Raw genomic sequence first — 21,113 nt, forward strand, 5'->3', positions numbered from 1 at the left:
GGGAAAATAACAAAAGAATTAAAATAAATTTTTTCCTGAATACAATCCACATAACAAGCTCTCTTATACTTGATAGAAGAGAAGACTGCCAAATAATAAACAAAACTATTCTGCTGCAAAACACTTCACTGGGGGTATCACAGAATGCACTGAACCCTTATGTGGAATGGGATGTGTTCCTTTACACTTCATAACCTCAGAACTATGAATCATAAGTTAAAAGTGATCACTCTGTTCCCTGTTTCTGAACACATGTGCCAATCTGGGTGTCCATATCTGTAAGACAGGCAGACTGGAGGTCTCCAAAGGTGGAAGCAATATAGACTTTGTCACCTGTGGGATATGCAGGCATCCCAACGTGTCTGGACATGGGCACAACAACGCCAGTTCTCTTGAATAGGCAGAGATGTTATATCACCCCATCCAGAAGAAGAGGGAGTCATACAAACCTATGGTTTCCTTACTGTACAAATACTAATTTACAAGTAGAAGATATTTCCCCTTTAACAAGGTTCCTCTTGTTATGTTGCCTAACTGCCAACCAACGATTTTGACATCACTGTCATTTCCAGGCAGCCAGACAGACATAAACAACAAAAAGAAAATTTCCATTTGTAGACTATAGTGTCCTTAACCAGCAGTTAGGGAAAAGGATATGAAGGGGAGTAGAGAAGTTACGGTATATTTGAAAATGTTAGTACAATGAAATTTTCCTGAAGAGCAGGGTTTTGGGGACCAATTGTTTTTACAAGGAGAAAAAAACTCTATTCTCCATAAGTGAGTGTTTTCATGTTGTGCCAGTATTTTACAAAATGTTTAAAATAACCTTAACTTTGAGAAATGATTAAATTCATAAGCTTATTTAAATACAACTAAAAATAATTCTAATAAAATTAATATTATCATAATGCAAGGAAGTATACAAATGAAAGCAATGTGGTTAGAAGTAAAAGAGATTGAGACCAAAGAACTGAAACGGCAAAGGGAGGGTAAGAATGGTGAGTTCTTGGGGTCGGCAGCTTAGCTCAGTTGGTTAGAGCTCGATGCTTATAACACCAGGGTTGCCAGTTCGATTCCCACATGGGCCTCTGTGAGCTGCACCCTCCACAACGAGGATGAAAACAGCTACTTGACTTGGAGCTGATGGGTCCTGAAAAAACACACTTAAAAAAAAAAGTTTAAAAAAAAAAGAATGGTGAGTTCTCAACCAAGGTAATGAAGGCCCAGTACTGTGCAGTCAGCCAGCCAAGAGGATAAGTAGGGGACAGAACCATCCAAATCTATCAAAGTATCTCTACAGTTTTTAAAAAAAAACATATTTTATTTTTTAGAGCAGTTTTAGATTCTAGCAAAACTGAACGGAAAGGACAGTTCCCATATGAGCCCTGCTCCCATACCTACAGCCTCCCCCATTATCAACATCCCCATTGAGTGGTGCATTTGTTACAACTGATGAGCCTACATTGATACATCATTATCACCCAAAACCCACAGTTTATATCGGGGCTCATTTTTATGTTTCACATTCTATGCATTTAGACGAATGTATAATAACATATCCATTGTAGTATCAACACGGAGTAGTTTCACTGCTATGAAAATCTTCTATGCTCTACTTATTCATCCCCACCCCTACCCCACCTCCAACAAACCCCTGACAAGTATTGATATTTTTACAGTCTCCATAGTTTTGCCTTTTTCAGAACGTCATATAGTTGGAATCATACAGTACGTAGCCTTTTCATATTGGCTTCTTTCACTTAGTAATATGCATTTCAGGGTCCTCCATGTCTTTTCATGGCTTGATAGGTCATTTCTTTTTAGCACTGAATGATATTCCATTCTCTGGATGTACCAGAATTTATCCATTTGCTTACTGAAGGACATCCTAGTTGCTTCCAAGTTTAACAATTATGAATAAAGCTGCTATAAACATCTGGTACAGGTTTTTGTGTGGACATAAGTTTTCAGCTTCTTTGGGTAAATACCCAGGACCATAATTGTTGGATTGTACAGCAAGAGTATGTTTTATAGATGATGTAATACAGAATTGTACACCTGAAATCTATGTAATTTTACTAACAATTGTCACCCCAATAAACTTTTTTAAAAAAGAGAGTATGTTTAGTTTTGTAAGAGAATGCCAAACAGCCTTCCAAAGTGGCTGCACCATTTTGCATTCCCACCAGCACTGAATGAGAGTTCCTGTTGCTCCACATCCTCGTCGGCATTTGATGTATCTCTACATTTTTAAATTACTCATTCTCTAACATAAAGAGATAGAAAACAGAGATGAATACCTAGGTTTTGTGTACAGTGGTGAGGAAGGGGGCCTTCCCTCCCTCCGTGGGAGAATGGAGTACATAAAGTAAGCTAGGAAAACTCTGAGAAAAGGCCACACTTATTTTTTCAGTGATGGCTTAATTATTTATACATATAATGTTTATATGTTTATATGTTTACAGTATCTTTGGGAAAATGGTACTGTTGATTCACTGTAGATTGGCTCTTTTTTTTTTTTTTTTTTTTTTTTTTTTTTTTTTTTTTTAAGGAGGGTGCAGCTCACCGTGGCCCATGCAGGGATAGAACTGGCAACCTTGGTGCTAGCAGCACCACGCTCTAACCAACTGAGATAATCGGCCACCTCTGTAGGTTGGCTTTTACTCTGAGATTTTTTTCATAAGTAGTGATAAATTCATAAGACACATTTACATCTCACCACTTGGTGACCAATTTCATAGTACATGCGAGTCACTTTGGACAAGTTACCCAGATTCTTGCCTTTATTTTCTTCAGCTCTAATAAGTGCAGTTGAGCTAGATAATCTGTAAAGTTCTTTCCAATACTTACATTTTTAAAAATTAAATCTATATGTTCCTTCACAAATAAGAAGTGCCCCCCAAAATACAGGTGCTTTCAGTGGAATGTCTCAAAAATGAGTAGTTTCCCATTAAAAAGACAATAAATATACTTCAATTGAGATCATTGTTCCTTTTTCCTTACATGCTATTATTGAGTGATAAATGACATATTTTCTTCTAATTTTTTTCCTAATCAAGTTTAAATATGGAGCCTAAACAAACTGTAAAGTTACTTTCTCTTTTCAAGAGCACACTTTTTAAAAGACGAATCTGCAAATGAAGGATTGTAATTTCATTGAGCTTAGTGAATTCCCTTCATCCATTCAACATATATTTTGTATCTACTAGGTGATTTGTCAGAGAAGGCACTAAATAATTTTTGCATTATATGAATGTGTTAATGGAGGACTTGAAAAGTCAGTGCCCCAGCATTATAAATGTAATACATTATTTGTAATCGTGAATGTATTTGAATATAACTGTGAACATAATTGTGGCTACTTGGGCTTCATTTTTGTCAGTATCCATATTTTTTACATCTCTCTATACAGTGTGTGGGGACAGAACCCCAGAGAGCAGTTTCCAGGCTCTTGGCCTCACATAGAAAGGTGCTGGCTCAGGTAGTAAATGGCCATCAACTGTGATTGGATGGCCGTCAGCTGTGGCTAGTTGGCCGTCAGCTGTAACCAGTGAGCCATTGGCCACTAATATAACTGCTGTGGCTACGCTAGCAGAAAATGGGGACTAGCAAGAAGATGGTAGCTGAGCTAGCAAGAGCGGATTGCAGTTAGCACGGCGGATTGCAGCTAGCAAGTGAGGTTGCTTGGCAGAGAGAAGCAGATGGCAGGTTGTGGATAGTGTGGTTCCTGCTTCCTGTGTCTCCAACCCAGCCGCCAGCGAGAATATAGTGGTATGACTCCCCCAACTATGGCTCCGCGGGTGTTCCTTTTTGGCCTCACCATGTCCTGCGTTCCTATGTGGGGAGCGGGACCAGAGACCCCGCATGCCGCACTGCACGACACAGTGACAAGTCAGAAAATAAGAAACATACATTTTTGTCTCTCTTAGCCTCTGGAGGCTTAGAGGTGGGCATATAAAAAAAAAAACAAGGGGCGGCTGGATGGCTCAGTTAGAGCGGGAGCTCTTAACAACAAGGTTGCCGGTTCGATTCCCACATGAGCCAGTGAGCTGCGCCCTCCACAACTAGATTGAAGATAACAAGCTGCAGCTGAGCTGCTGGTGGGGTATCCGAATGGCTCAGTTGGTTAGAGCACAAGCTTTTAACAACAAGGTTGCCAGTTCAATTCCTGCATGGGATGGTGGACTGAGCCCCCCCCCCCCCCCCGCCCCTGGAACTAAGATTAAAAACAATGACTTCACAACTAGATTGAAAACAATGACTCGACAACTAGATTGAAGGACAACTCGGAGCTGATGGGTCCTGGAAAAACACACTGTTTCCCAGTATTCCCCAATAAAAATTAAAAAAAGAAAAAAGACAAAACAAGTACACAAAAAAGAAAGCATGAGGAAAATAAGAGGAATGTGAGGCTTGAAAACCAAAGGGATGCTGAGGGAAGGAAATAAAAACAGCCAAATTGAAAATACTCTTGCCTTAGGCACTACCTTGCCCTTAACAAGACCTCAAGAGCATTTCAGGTGTCATCCCTGCCCCAGATCCTTGAAAACCTCTCAACTTGTATCATTTGCAAATTACCAAATGTGTTTGGAAAATGAGAAAACTTCCGGATGCTCATACTTTGATTTTTCCAAAAGGCCCAGTGTCTTGGTGGTAACCAAATATGACCAAGAATTAAATTCTGTGAGGAGAAGAGATCACACCAAAATGTAATCATTGTATCATCTATCTGTTGTTGCATCGCAAATGATTCCAAAAGCAAGTGGCCAGAAACAACAACCATTTAGTATGTCTCATGACTCTGGACAATTTTGGCTCAGCTGGGTAGTTTTCCTGCTCTAGGTGATATTGGCTAAGGTCATTCTTCAACTAAATCACTCATTCAGCATCTGCAATCAGCTGGGAGCTCTGCTGGGGCTGAAATATTCACATATCTGGAAGTTGGTGTTGGTCAACTAAAGTGCCATTGTTCTCCTTCACGTGGCTTCTCATCTGCTAGTAGATTAGATCAGCTTTCTCACAGCAAGGCAGCTGGCTTCCAAGAGGGAAAAGCCCACTTTTGTACAAGAACTTACCAAATCTCTGCTGCATCATGTTTGCTAATGTCCCATTGGCTGTGCAAGTCACGTGGCCCAAGCCCAGTCTCATGTGTACCTGTGAAAGGACAGAAGTGAGTTGTGACTAATAAGGGTTGAGACTAGACAAGGTAGAGTAGTTACAAGGAGATGGGAATGTGTGTAAGGTAACAGATGGGTTTTGTCTGCTTATCAAGGGAAATGTTACTGTTTTATACCAAAGGTATTTATATGGGCAGCCTTTGACACAATGTATTCCAAAAAGAGTTTATATTATAGAAGTCATAATTCGTCAGGAGCCACCTATGCAGCAGTCTGTCACATTCATTCATTCATTCATTCATTCATTCATTCACTCATTCATTCAACAATTACTTATAGAACACCCAGACCCTAGGGATATAATAACTATCAGGACAAAAATCCCTGGCATAAGGATAATCTCCTTGGGTCTGAGGGGTTGGGGTAGGGGGAAGGTGGCAAGAATCTGCATCCTTAACAAGTGCCCTAAGTGATTCTGACAGACTAATGTTTGAGAGCCTCTACCTTAAACCTTTATCTGTAATACCAATATTCTAAGTGGATTATTTGATTGTAAGCAGATAACTGAGATTTGCAAGAGAAGGCACTAACACAAATCACAAGACAGATTTCTCTCACCACAGTTTTATCAACTCCTAGAAAAACAGATTCCAGCAGATCCATAGCCCAGGGGTTCTCAAAATGTCCCTGTAGCAGTGGTATCAGCATCACCGGGGAACTTGTTAGAAATGCAAATCCTTACATCTCACCCACTAAACCAGAAATTCTGGGGTTGGGGCCCAGGAGCCTGTGTTTTTTCTTTTCTTTTTTTTTAAAGATTTTATTGGGGAAGGGGAACAGGACTTTATTGGGGGAACAGTGTGTACTTCCAGGCCTTTTTTATTCCAAGTCAAGTTGTTGTCCTTTCAGTCTTAGTTGTGGAGGGCGCAGTTCAGCTCTAGGTCCAGTTGCCGTTTTCTAGTTGCAGGGGGTGCAGCCCACCATCCCTTGCGGGACTTGAGGAGTTGAACTGGCAACCTTGTGGTTGAGAGCCCACTCGCCCATGTGGGAATCGAACCGGCAGCCTTTGGAGTTAGGAGCACGGAGCTCCAACTGCCTGAGCAACCAGGCAGGCCCCGAGCCTGTATTTTAACAAGTCCTCTAGGTGGTTCTGATATAGGTAAAGTTTGAGAATCATCGCCATATCCTTACACTATTACAACTGCAACATTGCATAAAGTGATACGTAATCTTAGGTAGTTACACTGAGATTTCCAACATGCATGTGAAGGGATTCTCCAGTTTGTATGGAGTGAAGGGAAGGCTCCCAATTTGGCTATTTTTTTCAAGTATATATAAATTCTTAATCTGTCTTTAACTCCTGATACCTTGGGCAAATCACTTCTTATATCTGCCTAAATCATCCCAGTTCCATAAAAATAAAGGAGTGCCTGTGCTATTTGTTGTAATCCTTTCCAGCACTAACTTTCCCTTGTTGTACTTTCCATATCCATATCAATCCATAGTCAAGTTATAATTACAATAGCAAAGATTAAGGAAAGGCTAGCTTTCCAAATAGACTAGACTAGAAAGAATAATTCAGGCAAATGTGAGAAGACCAAGAAGCATTACTGGACAAAAAAAAAAAGATTCTCTAGGGAAATCTAGTCTTTCTGCTTATATGAATTCTGTGTAAATTAAGAAAGAACAGGAAAAGGCAGAGGAGAAATAAATGAAACATCTAGAGACTCTCCAATGAGGGTTAGCATTCAGAAATCATCACAGTGAGCTTCAGATAACTCAAGCTACTTAAACCGTTTGCATGAAAGACCCTGGTCTTCACCTTTGGGTTTCTTTGGTGGAAACAGACTTGCCAGTGAGGCTACATCTTGCCTTTCATAATAAACCGTGCTGCTTGTAGAGTGCTTTCCCAGGCATTACGTAATTTGTTTCACATTAACCCATCCACATCAGTGACATTTTCCCTATTTTACAAGTGAGCAAAGGGAAGCCATGGGAGGAAATGAGTTACTCAAGGTCAGGAAGATCAAGTGTTAAATGGCAGGGCCAGGATCAGACCAAGATCCTTAGCTTTCCAATCCAGTGTTTCTTCCACTGCTTTGCCTTTAGATCTGGGGTGAGTGGTAGGGATATCATAGTGGACTAGCACCCTCCTTTCTTCCTTTCCATCCATTTTCTTTCCTAATTTTCCTCAGCTTCCATTCCGTCAACCTGCTGTAAAAGGGCACAAGGCTTGACGTCAGGAAATGGAAATTCTAGTTCTGGTTCTGCCACAGAAGGCTGGCTGGTCGTAGACAAGTCACTTAAGTTCTCCGGGCCTCAGGTTCCCCATTACTTCCAACTCTGTCTCAATGACAGTATGATGAATGAAATCAGAATATCTATTAGTTGATTTTTACATTGATATAAATTTGAGTTGTCAGAATGCAGCTGGGCCACGAAGGAATGAGAAAGAGCAGGCAAATGGCAGTAATTCCAAAAGGAAAAGAGAAAAACGGTCTATGAGAGTCAGAATAAAAATTTAGGGTGTGGAGCTGAGATAGGCTGAGCTAGATTCTTCCATTTAAGACTCTTCCCTGATCTCTAGATGTGTGACTCCTGAAAGCTCCAGTAATATTTTGGCCTTTCAGTTTTGTTTTGGTGAAAGAAATGAAGATGTGGAATACAGACTGTTGTGGGAACCACAGGATCAATATATTTAAGAATGTCTCATGTACATCTAGTCCTACTTATTCTTAAATGTATGAATTCTGATCCCACTATACTGCCAAACAAACAATTTGCTGTCCTGTTAGAATCTGAGAGTCAAAAGTATGTGAAAGTTGAAACATGGTCAGGAATTCTTTTTTTTTTTTTTTAATGGATCGATATGGTAGGGTTGGTGGCTTTCTTTTTACTGCCTTCTAGAGTCATGGAAATCCTTATCTATATCATTCAATTACAGTATTTAGAGGCAAATTAGTTTACTTCCTTTACATTTGTCTGTATGCCTGCGTCTTTTCCTCTTCCAAGAAATTCAGAAATACTGATTCATCTGCGTTCCTGTTCTAAAGCCAGCCAGTTTATCAGTAGTTATCAAGTCCAGCATCTCCCTAAGCAGGCCTCATTTGAAACACCAGAATCTGATTTCTAGACAGAGTATAGGAAAATTTACTTCCAGAGTAAGTGTGGTAAAACTGTAAACAGGGAGATGGACTAGTGAGGTAGTGTGGAGTAAGGCTAGAGGGGAAAAACATAGAAATTATGTTTCAGAACACTGAGAGATTGGAAAAAAGTGACAGTGGGAATAGAATGCTTTCGGAATTGATAGGAAAACCAATTGTAATTTTCAACCAGCATTTAAAAAAATGATGTGCAATAGAATAAAACAATGCAGAATACATAGCATAGAAGGATAAAAATTGTTTGGAAACGTTTTTTTCAATATATGTAAATGAAGGGGTTCAGAACAGGCCTCTTCAAGGTGTGCCACTTTGGCATGTGACCTACTTTTATTTATTTTCTATTTTTTAAAATCGTATTTGTTTATTTTTGTTTAAGTATAAGTGATATACAATATATTAGTTTGAGGTGTGCAATATAGTGATTTGACATTTATATACTTCACAGTGTGATCACCACACTAAGTCTAGTAATCATATGTCGTTGTACAAACTTATCACATTATCCACTTATTTCCCATTACCCTTTTTCACCCACCCCCCTACCCCTGTAACCCCCACCCCTCTGGCAACCATCAGTTTAATCTGTTTCTGTGAGTTTTTGTTTTGTTTTGTGTGTTTGTTTAGATTCCACAAATAAGGGAAATATAGTATAATATTTGTCTTTCTCTGGCATGTGAATTATTTTTGGCTGAAGGCAGTTGAGACCCCTTGGGCTCAGGAGAAACTTTTACCTTTTCCTTCAAGAATGCAAACTGGGGACTTGCCTATTATAAGAGTTATCAGAAATAACTTTTTATGACCTATCTATAGGGCAGGACAAACTTCTAATTACTGAATATCTGTTCTTATCATCCTGAAACTTGCCCTCCTCCCTTCTGAAGCCTCAGGCGCCTTACCTCATCCAGAGCTCAGAAGGCCATATATGAACCAGGTCAAACAATTAACTTTGCAAACTCATCCTAGAAAAAGTGCTACATACCTCATTGCTGAATATCACTACAGTCAACTTCAAAGTACTCCCCTTGGGAAGCTATGCACCGACACCAGAGCCTAGTCCACCCTTCAAAGCAACTTTGGAACTCTTTTTCTGGAACGGCTATCAGAGCTGTCCTCGTATTACCCTCAATGTCCTGAATATCATCCAAATGTCTTCCTTTCAATATTTCCTTTATTTTCGGGTAAAGAAAGAAGTCATTGGGGGGCAGATCAGGTGAGTAGGGAGGGTGTTCCAATACAGTTATTTGTTTACGGGCTAAAAACTCCCTCACAGACAGTGCCGTGTGAGCTGGTGCATTGTCGTGATGCAAGAGCCATGAATTGTTGGTGAAAACTTCAGGTCGTCTAACTTTTTCATGCAGCCTTTTCAGCACTTCCAAATAGTAAACTTGGTTAACTGTCCAGTTGGTACGACTTCATAATGAATAATCCCTCTGATATCAAAAAAAGTTACCAACAGTGTTGCAACAAGTTGGCGAACTTAATTGTCAGACCCTGTATATCTCATTTTAACTTTCTGTCTCTAAATTTCTCATATATGTGGGGTCTCTGACTCATGTATGTGGAGTTGTATTAATAGGTATATAATTAAATTTTCTCTTATTACTTTCTGTTATTAATTTGCCTGTGAACTTATTAGACTAGCCAAAAGAACCTAGAAGGTAGTTTCTTCCTCCCCCACGTAAATATATATAAAATATATTTATGTATGTAACTATGTATACACACACACACACAATGAATGTAGATGGACACGCATGCCTGGGGTTGTTTTGTAAATTATTTCGTACAGTGGGTCTTGGTCCAAAGTTTGAAAGCCCCTGGAACATAGGACCTGAAAGGATCCTGGCAAGGTAAACTCAAGGTCAAAGGAGAGAGTCCCTTTTCTCTCCCTTTGCCGGCCACAGCAGTTAATGGGGGCAGAGGAAATGGCGTGTGAGGGAGGGGACACCAACGTGAGTTTCAGCGAGAAGCAAGGGCGCATCAAGACAGGGAGGTCCTTTCTGCCTGGAAAGTCAATTGAGGGACTTGGGGAGATTAACTTTTGAGAGCTTCCTTTAAATGCTAAACCGAAAGAACTTCCGCGTTCCTTGTCCCTGAAAAGCCCACAAAAGTGAGGGATTGGTGATGCTTCTGGAGGTGACCCTACTTGGGGGTCAGTTCCTACAGAGCGGAGATTATCAAGGGCGAGGAGCGGGGGAGGTGGGAGGGGCGTAAGGAGCGCGGGAAGCCCCGGCCGAGTGAGTGCAAAGGACTCACGCCGTACTCTGTACAAGTCATTAGAGGAACAAGCAGTTCGGCACTTTGGGCACCTACACGTGGGCAGGAGGCCCAGGACGCGGGTGGGGTTGTGCCCTTTCCGCCGGCCAGTGCCCCTGCCAATGGGCAGCAACCGCCTCCGCCCACAGCCCTACAACAGGCTGCCTCCGTCGCCGCCGGGTCGCCGGGCCCCACGTGACCTACTGCGCCGGCCACCGCCCCCGCCGCACCCAGGCCCCGCCCCCGTGACGTCACGCAACTATCTAATTGTCTGTACGTTCCGCGTCTTTCTGCGTTTTCTGATTGGCCAGCCCAACAGACAGCGCCCCTCCCGCCACGCCCCCGGAGTCCTGGGGAACGCGATTGGGGGCGTGGCCTGAGCCAGATGGGCGGGGTGAGGAGACTCCGCGCGGGTAAAGGGGCCGCCTGGAACGCTGTCTGATCGTTCTGCGCTCACTAGCCTCCTAGCCTTCGGACTCGCCGCCTGCACCTCCCCCACTCTCTGCCGTTATCCGGGAAACCGGCCGCGATCGCCCGTCGACCCGAAGCTGGTTTCATGGCAGCACCGAAGAAAGCAGTTTTGGGGCCATTGGTAGGGGCAGTGGACCAGGGCACCAGCTCGACGCGCTTTTTGGTGAGCCCGGGGTGACATTTGAGGAGGAGGTGAGCCCGGGCGGGAGCCCCGGGACACCGGCGCTGGGTGTCGCGTCCCCATCCCGCGCCTCCCCCTGTCCCGGGCCCTAGCCTTTAGGCAAGGGAAGGAGGCCAAGGCCCCCGGAGCAGGACCTGCCACGCTGGAGCTGCCCCGCCCGGGCCTGGGGGACCTCGGCCTCTCGCGAACACGGCGGGCGAGCTGAGCAGCCCCGGCCTTGGTGGTGGAGCGGGGTCATCTACTAATAGGGGCACACCTCCTCCAAAAGGGTGCTAGGAATCGCCGAGCATCCGTGCGGAGCGGCCCGCTTGCAGCCAAGGACAGGTGGCCACATTGACCGCTGCTGCGGTCTTCCTCCGGAGCATTTGGCCTGCGGGGCGCAGGACGTCCTTGGATGGGGGGAAAGCTGTGTCACGGCTGTGGTAGCCTAACACAACGCCGTTTGGATCAGTAGAACAAATACATTATTAGCGTGATGATGCGTTGTCATCCTATCCCACAGAAATTGCAGAAGGTTGAATGGTACCGGGGAGATGGGGGTGGCAGGACACATTATGGAAAAGACAGTACACTGCCTTTACCAGAATCTTTACTTAATTTTGAAGACTCACAAATTTCAGTTTTAATAGTTTGCCTATTACAAACATTTCATGCTTCGCAGGGTAAAATGACAGGGAAATTCTGTTTCTATTTATCATGAATGGCAGCAGAGTTTTACTTTACCAGTGCTATTTAAGTGAGTGCTAGGAAACTTGCTCTTAAAGTGATCTAGCACTGAGTTCAGTAAGATAATTTAAAAGTAATTTCAATAAACGGTTGTTGGTTAAGAGCCCTTGCTTTAGTGGACATTTGACTAACCTGACAAGTTGATGTAAATTAAATATTTAATGATTATTTAGCTCCATCTTCACTACTTTACCTCATCATGTTTTGTGCTTTATTAATATGTATATGTATGTGGATATATATTATATGTATACATTATATATGCAGTGTATATATTGTTCCAAGTTTCTGTTTAGCCGGCCAGTTGACTAAAACCTGCATTTATGCCTTCATTTTGATACTCCTCTCTCTTGTCTAAACTGGAATGCTTTCAGTCCAATTTTAGTTTAAATCTTACTTCATGAGTTAGTTACCCTGCTCTGAGTCGCCAAGACATAGTTTTACAGTCTTTTACATTGTTTATCTTTTGATCACCCAGAACAGGTTTTATTTTGTCTTATTTTCATAAAATGTTTATAAGGTAATCCTGAATCATAAGTAAGAAGGTCTACCTAACTGGAATTAATTAATATATAAAATGTATAATCGTCATTGTATGTTTAAAATGAAGACAGACCATTAAGACTTGTGTGCTGCCTGTTGAGTTTTGAAGCCATAGTCAAGAATTGCCTGCGCAAATGCCTGCAGGGACCAGGCAGGTAACAGGGAGGGCAGGCAGCTGGGGAGCAGAATCAGGCTAAGGGGGGGTAGTCTATAGTTGCCAAGCAGGAACACAAGCCCAGCGTCGCCAGATATTCAAATTCTTCAAGAAAAACTGGTCATCTCAAGTTTTCAGTGAAATCTTCCTCCTCTTGAATGTTGGCAACTAGTTCATAAAGCACAGTGGGGGGCAAACCAAACATAGAGGTTGTTTTCAAGTTTATACAGCCTTTGCTCTCTCTGAAAATGGGTAAAATATTTTATAACTTTTGTAGGCTTTTTAGGAGCCAGGCTGACTTTGCTTGTCTTCCTTTCAGCTCTTCACTGTTGCTGTCCATGTAGCCCAGTGGTGTTTGTCTACTGCAGGTTGTTTTTGGTCCCTCAGATTCTGTTGCCCAACAGACATCTTTCTGCACTAGTGGGGAAAGGACTAAGTCTACTTCATATTCTCACAATCACTGGTTCATTGTGTGACATTAACATGGGCCTTTGAAATTGGGTTTCTGTTTATTGGGCTCTGTATGGCCTGATCTCTGAGTAAGCTAAGGTGCAAATTCAGGAGCTTCCTATCCTGTTTATAAAAGTAGTGTAAAAGTTGATCAATAGTTTTCCACTCCTTGAGAAACTACAACTAGGAAAGAATGCTTTCCCAGAGGTAGAGCAAAGATTTAGAGATCCTGTGCGAAGTACTAGAGAAAAACTGGGGAATGGTTTAGCGAGGTGTTTTCCCCTTTGGTTATAAGGAAAGAGCTTGCTAAACCACTCCCTGCAAAATGCAGATAATAGAATTGCTGAATAAGTGCTTCAATCACAAGATGATTCCCAGGAGTTATTCCAGTTACATTGTTCCATGTTGTAATTATGACTCAAAAATAATTGCTTACGTTTTCACAAAAACTAAGGTGAATAAGACTGTCATAAGGAAGCTTATAAAGTTAAAGGCATTTAAATAATTTCCTGACCATTATTCATTCAATTTGCATATCTAATTCAACTTTTACAGGACCAATAAACTCGCCAAGCTTTCTTCTCCCCTTTTCTCTGCTAGGAATACTAACCTTCTCCCATAAAGGACACGAGATTTAAAAAAAAAAATTTTTTTTAATTTTTTCCAGGACCCATCAGCTCCAAGTCAAGTAGTTGTTTCAATCTAGTTGTGGAGGGTGCAGCTCACAGTGGCCCATGCGGGGATGGAACCGGCAACCTTGTTGTAAAGAGCCCCGTGCTCTAACCAACTGAGCCATCTAACCAACTAAGCTAACGGGCTGCCCCCACAAGATTTCTTTATTCATCCTCCTTCATCCAAGGGAAATGCGTCCTCCCCTATTCCCTATACCTTCTTGAAATTCTACTCTGCCTCCAAATAGGGGCTCAATTGCCTTCTCCTCAAACCCTTAGGCAGAATTTCTCCCCCTTCCTACAGCACTTTTCTTATATCTTTCTTAGTAGCTCTTGTCACGTACTTTGTATTATAATTCTATGCCTGCTGCACTTCAGAGGACCTCCTTTTAAAGTCTTCATCTCTTTCTATTCTTTAAAACATCTTCACAAATGAACACCTGTTTTGCCTATAGGTAGCACTTTATACATATTGAATAAATTTTGATTTTCATAGGTCAACTGAATTTTAATTCTGGTTATCCTTTATACCTAGTCAAAAAAGTCTTAGAACTTTCTGACTTGGGTATGTTTGATTATGTAATTTCTTCTATTTTACTAATAGACCTGTAATTTTAGAACATATTCATTTCTTCCTCCAGTTGTGAAAGAATTAATCTTGGCAACCTACGCATATGATTTGTACTAAAGGAAAATTTCCAACTTGTCTGATAGGAAAGTGAACTCCGGTTGGCACATGGTTACTCAGATTGCAGAGTAGCGACTTCTTGGAAATATAATTACTGTAACAGGTTTTAAGGAGAGGCCGTTTGTTTATAAGACAAAGTTGCAGCTTACAGTCATCTTCCTTCTTTCATTTGGTAACTTTGTTTTTTTCGTCCATTAAATTGAATGTTAAAACAAAGGCTTAGAATGTGTTGTGACTTTAAAGCAAGGACTTTTCGAGCATTATCTCATTTAATCCTTATAATAACTGTGATTCTGGTAGTATTATTAAGTTCCTTTACATAGGTAATTAGACCTTGCTGGGGATTGTGCCCAAGGTCACTGAGTATCTGGTGGAACTAGGATTCGAGTCCAGGTCTGTCTTACTCAGAAGCCTGTCTGTCCTCCCTGTGCTTGGGATTGTCCCCAAGGTGGCAGAGTATCTGGTGGAATTAGGATTCAAGTCTAGGAGCCTGTTCTCCCTAACTCCTGTCTTAGGCTCCCTGGCTGCCTGGAGTACTGAAAAGAGAACATGGGAGGCTGGAGAAGACCACCTACCCACCTATCAATCTGATTATGGTGATAAATGAATCTTCACCAAGAAAAATATATGTACAGCTTGGTTTTGCAATATGTAAAAAATTTTGCCTTTGGATAAGTACTGCTGATTTGATCATACTGTGACTCAGCAGGTCCCGGGCGGGGTTCAGGTGTAGTCACTATGGATAATGGTTGCATAATAATTTTGTTCCAATAGCCAGCGTCTATAAAGAATGACTAGAATTGTAGTTCTGTGCTTGTTTTGGCAGGAAGGGGTGCCTTGGCTCTAGTTGTCTCATTATACTTAGAGACCGCATACGAATTTCCGCTTTCTTTCTTTTATTTGTTTAAAACATTTATTAAGCACCCATTAGGGGCCAGGACTAATGAACAATAAATTTGGTAAAACTTATTTGGTTCATAGCTGGAATGGGGCCACTCTTGTGATAACTATAGTTGTGATTCTTTGATGGGTTTTTTCCCCCCCACCAAGTTGGTTTATTTTCTTGCCCATCATGTTACACAAATGGCAAGAATACATTCTCACCAGAGAGCTGCCACCCTCTTGTCCTCTTGTCTTTCACAAGTGTGTTAGGAGCTTTCAAATTTGAGCTCCTTGAGGAGCCAGAATGGTGTCTTTTCTTTTTCTTTTTTTCCCCCTTCCCAAAGCCTAACACAGCCTCTGGCATGAGGTAGGTGCTCATCGCATGAATAGACATCAGCAGAGAGGGGCTCAGATGTGTTGACTACAACTCTTGGGTTGGAAGATTAGGAAGGTAAACCTGTGGGGTCTTGGAAAAAGTGAAATTAATCAACTACAGATGTATTAGATGTATATGTATAAGCAATTGGCTACAATTTCATTTTTAAGAAAAATACAGTGCCATTTGCTATGTTTTCTTTACTTCTGTGGCTTGTTGGAAGATGCCATTATGCCTTTTGTAGTCAAGTTTTCAGTGTAACATTTGTAGCTAGTATTTTTATTTTAGGTCATTCAAATTTATATAGTATCCTAGTGTCGTAGAGAGGGAGTTTACATTTCTGAATAAATGTCTCATCACATAGTAAAGTTGAGTGTGGCTTAATAGGGTAGGCTAGTGGGGAAATCACATGGGGAGGGAAATGAATGTGCATGTTTATGATGGGATGGCTGAATTAGTCATAGGATGAGTGAGGCAAGCCTAAAGGGCAGTTAACTTAGTAAGGGCAGCATTTCCTCTCTCCACCACTCTCCTTCTAAGACAGAGAGGGCATGTGTTGTTTCAGAAAGTTCTTTTTAAACAACTTTTTATAAAAATTAATTTTCCTTGTTTCTTCATTTTTCTAACTATCCCCCTCCTCTAAATGTAGAATTGCGTCATGTCATAATTTGGGCGTAGAGATACGTGTATAGAGCTGGTGACTTCTTTTTTCTTTTTGAGGACATGATACACATTTTATTTACATTTTTAAGACTAACTTTAATCTGAAAATCACATATCCATACACCTATTTCCTTTCTGTTGATTTCACTTAAATGCATGGTTTGTCAAACAAAGACTGTAAACAAATATTTACCATGTCTGTTACATGTAACACAGGAACAGCTCTTAACAGAAATTCATCGACCTTCCCCACGACATTTTTTTAAAAGATTTTATTTGGGAGGGGGAACACGACGTTATTGGGGTATTGGGGAACAGTGTGTACTTCCAGGACAAGTCAAGTTGTTGTCCCTTCAATCTTAGTTGTGGAGGGTGCCAGTTGCCATTGTTACAGGGGGCGGAGCCCACCATCCCTTGCGGGAGTCGAACCTGCAACCTTGTGGTTGAGAGGATGTGCTTCAACCAACTGAGCCATCCAGGAGCTCAGCGGCAGCTCAGCTCAAGGTGCCGTGTTCAATCTTAGTTGCAGGGGGCGGAGCCCACCATCCCTTGTGGGAGTTGAACTGGCAACCTTGTGGTTGAGAGCCCACTGGCCCATGTCAGAATCGAACCGGCAGCCTTCGGAGTTAGGAGCACGGAGCTCTAACCGCCTGAGCCACTGGGCCGGCCTGACATTTTTTTATTATAAATACAGGTACAAAACAATCCTGGATATATTTTTGCTGCTGTTAGTAGTCAGCACCACACCGCTTCAAAAATTAAAACGATGTGTGACAATATTCATTGTACCTGTTACTTTAGATTTTTAAATTGTCTTTCACTTTAAATTGTCCGGTTAGCTAAGTTGGTTAGAGCATGGTGCTAATAATACCAAGGTTACCAAGGTTGCCAGTTCGGTCCCCACATGGGCCACTGAGTTGCGCCTTCCTTAAAAAAAATAAAAATCTTTCTCTAAGAGAGATGGATAAAGCATGCCATTTTTTTCTTTTTCTTTTTCCCCCTTCTGCCTCCCCCTCACTCTGGTTCAAGCCATTGTTTCTCAGTCTAGTTGTGTAGGACACAGCTCCCTGGCCCATGCTGGTATTATGAGCCTTGTGCTCCCTCCCTCCCCCGAGGCAGTAGCTCTCGCCACCTGCGAGCCACTCACGATGGCCACCGGCCACTCATGGCAGCACACACGTTAGCCCACGGCAGCACACAGCAGCTCATGCTGGCTGACGGCCACTCACGCTAGCCACTCATGGCAGCACACAGCAGCCCACAGCAGCTCACGCTGGCCACCGGCCGCACACAGCAACCCACGGCAGCTCCAGGGAGAGCTGTTGTTCACAATCTTAGCTGTAGAGGGTGCAGCTCACTGGCCCATGTGGGAATCGAACTGGCGACCTTGGCGTTAGGAGCACTACGCTCCAATCACCTGAGCCACTGGGCTGGCCCACTGTTTCTGTTTCCTTCTTGAGATTTTTACTTTTTAGAAACACACACGCTTCCATAGCTATCTCACCATGCTTTCATCTTGTAAGCCTAAACTCTATTTTGAGTGCTCCAGGTTTATATTTAAATGACAGTGTCTTAAAAAAAATTGTGCTGCATTTTTGCTTCTGTTACCTGAACACATAATTGGTGTACATATGTTAAATGTATTCTTACAAATGTCCAAGTCATGTTTACCAGTTGGAATTCTTTTACTAATGTGTGGGTATTTTGCATTGTGATATTTAATCAAGACATTAACATGAGTAGAAGATTGTTGATGTAAGACAAGTTTCAGATCCAAAAATTGTATGTTTGTCCTTCTGGTGGCTGTGGAAGCTTCATATTTTCTTTGGATATCTTTAGATGTGTTAGCTATTGGAGTACAATTTTAATGCTGTATGAATTTTGCCGTTTTGCTAACTAACACTGTTATGCTCCATGCATCCACCATTCCATTGGAATTATTTATTCCATTCATATTAATTTTGGTTACAAATCTAACTGATGGAGGAGCGTCTGGGTATTTAGGTCCACATTCTACTTTCAGGCTATATATTGTTTTCATAATTTGTCCTTGGTGGCCCAATAATCATGCCTGTCCCCCTGTTAAGTGTCACATTCATCATCTTCAAGACCCCAGCCTACTCCTTTTTGTCCTTCAAGTTCTTCCAACAAACGAAAATTATAAGAAAATAACTCCTGTGGAGACCGCCATCTCCTGCAGTTCCTGGTGACTTCTGATACTACCTCTTATAGGTAACAATAGTAGTAATAGTAACAACAAAAACAATAAGTTGCAGTAATAATAACAGTAGTATTGGTTACACTTTTGTGTGTGTGCTATGTACCTGCACTGTGCTCAAATCTTTTCCTACATTAACTTTCTTTGTTTCTTCCCTTTTGAATTGCCCTCCCTCCCCAAACAAAATCTGGAACCGATTTGTGATTTGGGCTTAGAGATTAATATAGATTAGAACTGGTGATTTCAAATCCTAACTCTGTCACATACCGATGGTGGCGGTAGTAGTAGGAATAGTAGTAATGGTAATAAAAGTACCGTGTTTCCCTGAAAATAAGACCGGGTCTTAATATTAAGTTTTGCTCCAAAAGACGCATTAGGGCTTATGTTGTTCAGGGGATGTCCTCCTGAAAAGTCATGCTAGGGCTTATTTTCCATTTAGGTCTTATTTTCGGGGAAACACTCTAGTTGCAGTCATCACAGCACCGGTAGTGGTAAAGTCTTTTGGGCAGGGCTTAGGCTTGACCCCTCACCCCCAGCTCTGCAGGCCTCCCAGTCCTGAGCTCTTTGCTTCCCAGTTAACGCCCAGCCCAGCATGGAGTTCTCTTCTGCCATATTAGCAGGTCTAAAATTTATCCTTTGGTTTATCGGTGATTAAAAAGTCAAGAGTAGTTAAACTTAGACTTATTTAACAATTAATGATTCAGTAGTTTATCATGTTTGGAAATGATCTACATACTCGGTGAATTTGACTTGACTCATCATTTAACTTAACCTAGCAAAACTGTGAGGTTTCAAGTTACCAAAAGGTTTTCAGAAACTATTTAAGGACATATACCATACAACTTAAATATTGCTGAAAAATTTACCTAAAAACTTTTAAATCCATCTACATCTATTTATTTTACTTATTCTCAATAATTGTGTGTTTAGGTTAATTATGAAAATTTTGTCATACTGAGTTATTTTCCTTGCTGACAAATTTTGCAACAGAGAAAACATGGACTAGTAAACCCAAGCAGAATAAACGTGTTATACTTAACGATGATGCTCTAAGGACATGCCTATTTAACCAAACCAAACTCAAGCAGGCTTTAATAGCAAATATATTTTCAGATCATGTAATCCTGAAAAGCCATTTGGGTAGTTTTCTATTTTTGAGAACTTTTATATAAGCATTTATTTCCTTTAAGCCAATTAAACAGACCTCTTTACAAATCAGTTCTAGTAATATTCTCTGGAGGGGTACATACATACACACAGACAGATGCAACCAGAGACCTGATAGTTTTGTTTTTAACATTTTAGCCATGAGACAGGTACAATAAAGCATAAAACCCACTAATTTATAGCAGTTGGAATAAGTTTATTTGTTCAGATGGCTAAGACTTTTATTAATATTTGTGAAGGAGACAATGAAGATTTGTATTTGTTTTTGGCATGGAGCCTTGGAGCCAGAGCAGCAGTTTATACTGCTTTAAAAAACAAACAAGGACATGAAAACCCCTCCTTTGCTATTTTTTATCTTCAGTCTTAGGACTTGAGGATGGTAAAGATAGGTGGGCTTTGAACTGCTTCTAGAGTTGCTTTTCTGGTTTCGCACAGCTTTGTAAAATAAGGACACTTACCCTCAATCCCCCAAATAATTTGGTTGTAATTTAACGTCATAGGTTGACCTACCCTTCGGACTACATCATTCCTCATTTGCTTCTTTCACCCTGGGTATATTGTTTATGTGAGTTTAGGGGAGGAGGCTTTAAAAAAGTCCTTTTGAATATCAATCAAAGAATGATGCAGTCCATTCTCCCTGAGAGGTTTGGAATTCTCTCCTGTAAGGGGAGAGGGAGCCTTGAGGTGAACTTAAACATTTTCCTGAATCGCCATTTGAGTTTTAAATTATTTTGGCTAAATTGGTCCATTTTATTAAAAAGGCACAAGAGGAGGGACCAAAATATTTGTACATAGAGTAGCTAGAGTTCCCAAGGAAGGAACTTTTTGGGAACTTTTAGAGGGTTGACGATAACATGTTAAAGATAAATTCCCCTGAAAGCTGTCACAGGCCGAGAAAAAGACCAAAGAGATGTTAATCGCTGCCAAATGCCTGCTGATGCATGTACTTTTTTGGATGGTAGGGATCAAAAAGCCAACTTTCAGGATGAGAGAAAACCTCTGCTTTTTTTTTAAATTATAGGCACGTTAATAGCTTTAGCTAAGCCTTGGGTCCCTTGCAGCCAGACTTAATACCTAAGGGGGATGTGCCTCAGAGTTGGAGATTGTGTGCCATTTTACAGCTTTCCTTGATGCATGGAAATTTTTCTTGAGGTGGGCAGGTGACCTAATGTCAATATAATAACCTGTTTTGTGACCAGACTGCAAAGACTTAGTACTAAAAAAAATGTTAAAGATCTCATTAATTTTTATATTGATCACGTGTTCAAATGATAATTTTTAGATATACTGGTTTAAATAAAATGTGTTATTAAAAATAATTTCACCTGTTTCTTTTTACTGTTTTTAATGTGGATTGCATTTGTAATTTGCACTACATTATTAGTT

At 41.2% G+C, this 21,113-nt stretch overlaps 1 protein-coding gene and 1 pseudogene across 8 annotated transcripts in view; one reads left to right on the forward strand and one right to left on the reverse strand.

The window, feature by feature from the left end:
- The first annotated feature begins 10,908 nt into the window (after window positions 1-10,908).
- GK (glycerol kinase) overlaps window positions 10,909-21,113 on the forward strand; it is a 67,725-nt gene continuing 57,520 nt past the window's right edge. For 6 of the 8 annotated variants that reach the window (XM_019710550.3, XM_019710553.3, XM_074324211.2 and 3 more), the window contains exon 1: window positions 10,962-11,171. In XM_019710550.3, coding sequence (XP_019566109.2) covers window positions 11,094-11,171 — 78 coding nt within the window. In that variant the 5' untranslated portion in view covers window positions 10,962-11,093. Of the gene's footprint in view, window positions 11,172-21,113 lie in introns of all 8 variants that reach the window. The other 2 variants (XM_074324212.2, XM_019710555.3) reach the window with 2 other exon arrangements.
- Window positions 17,022-19,708, reverse strand: LOC148754577 (ubiquitin-conjugating enzyme E2 variant 2 pseudogene; annotated as a pseudogene).

Source organism: Rhinolophus sinicus, chromosome 18 (assembly GCF_057876585.1).
Source record: "Rhinolophus sinicus isolate RSI-liver-muscle chromosome 18, RSI-T2T, whole genome shotgun sequence".
Lineage (NCBI taxonomy): Eukaryota > Metazoa > Chordata > Mammalia > Chiroptera > Rhinolophidae > Rhinolophus > Rhinolophus sinicus.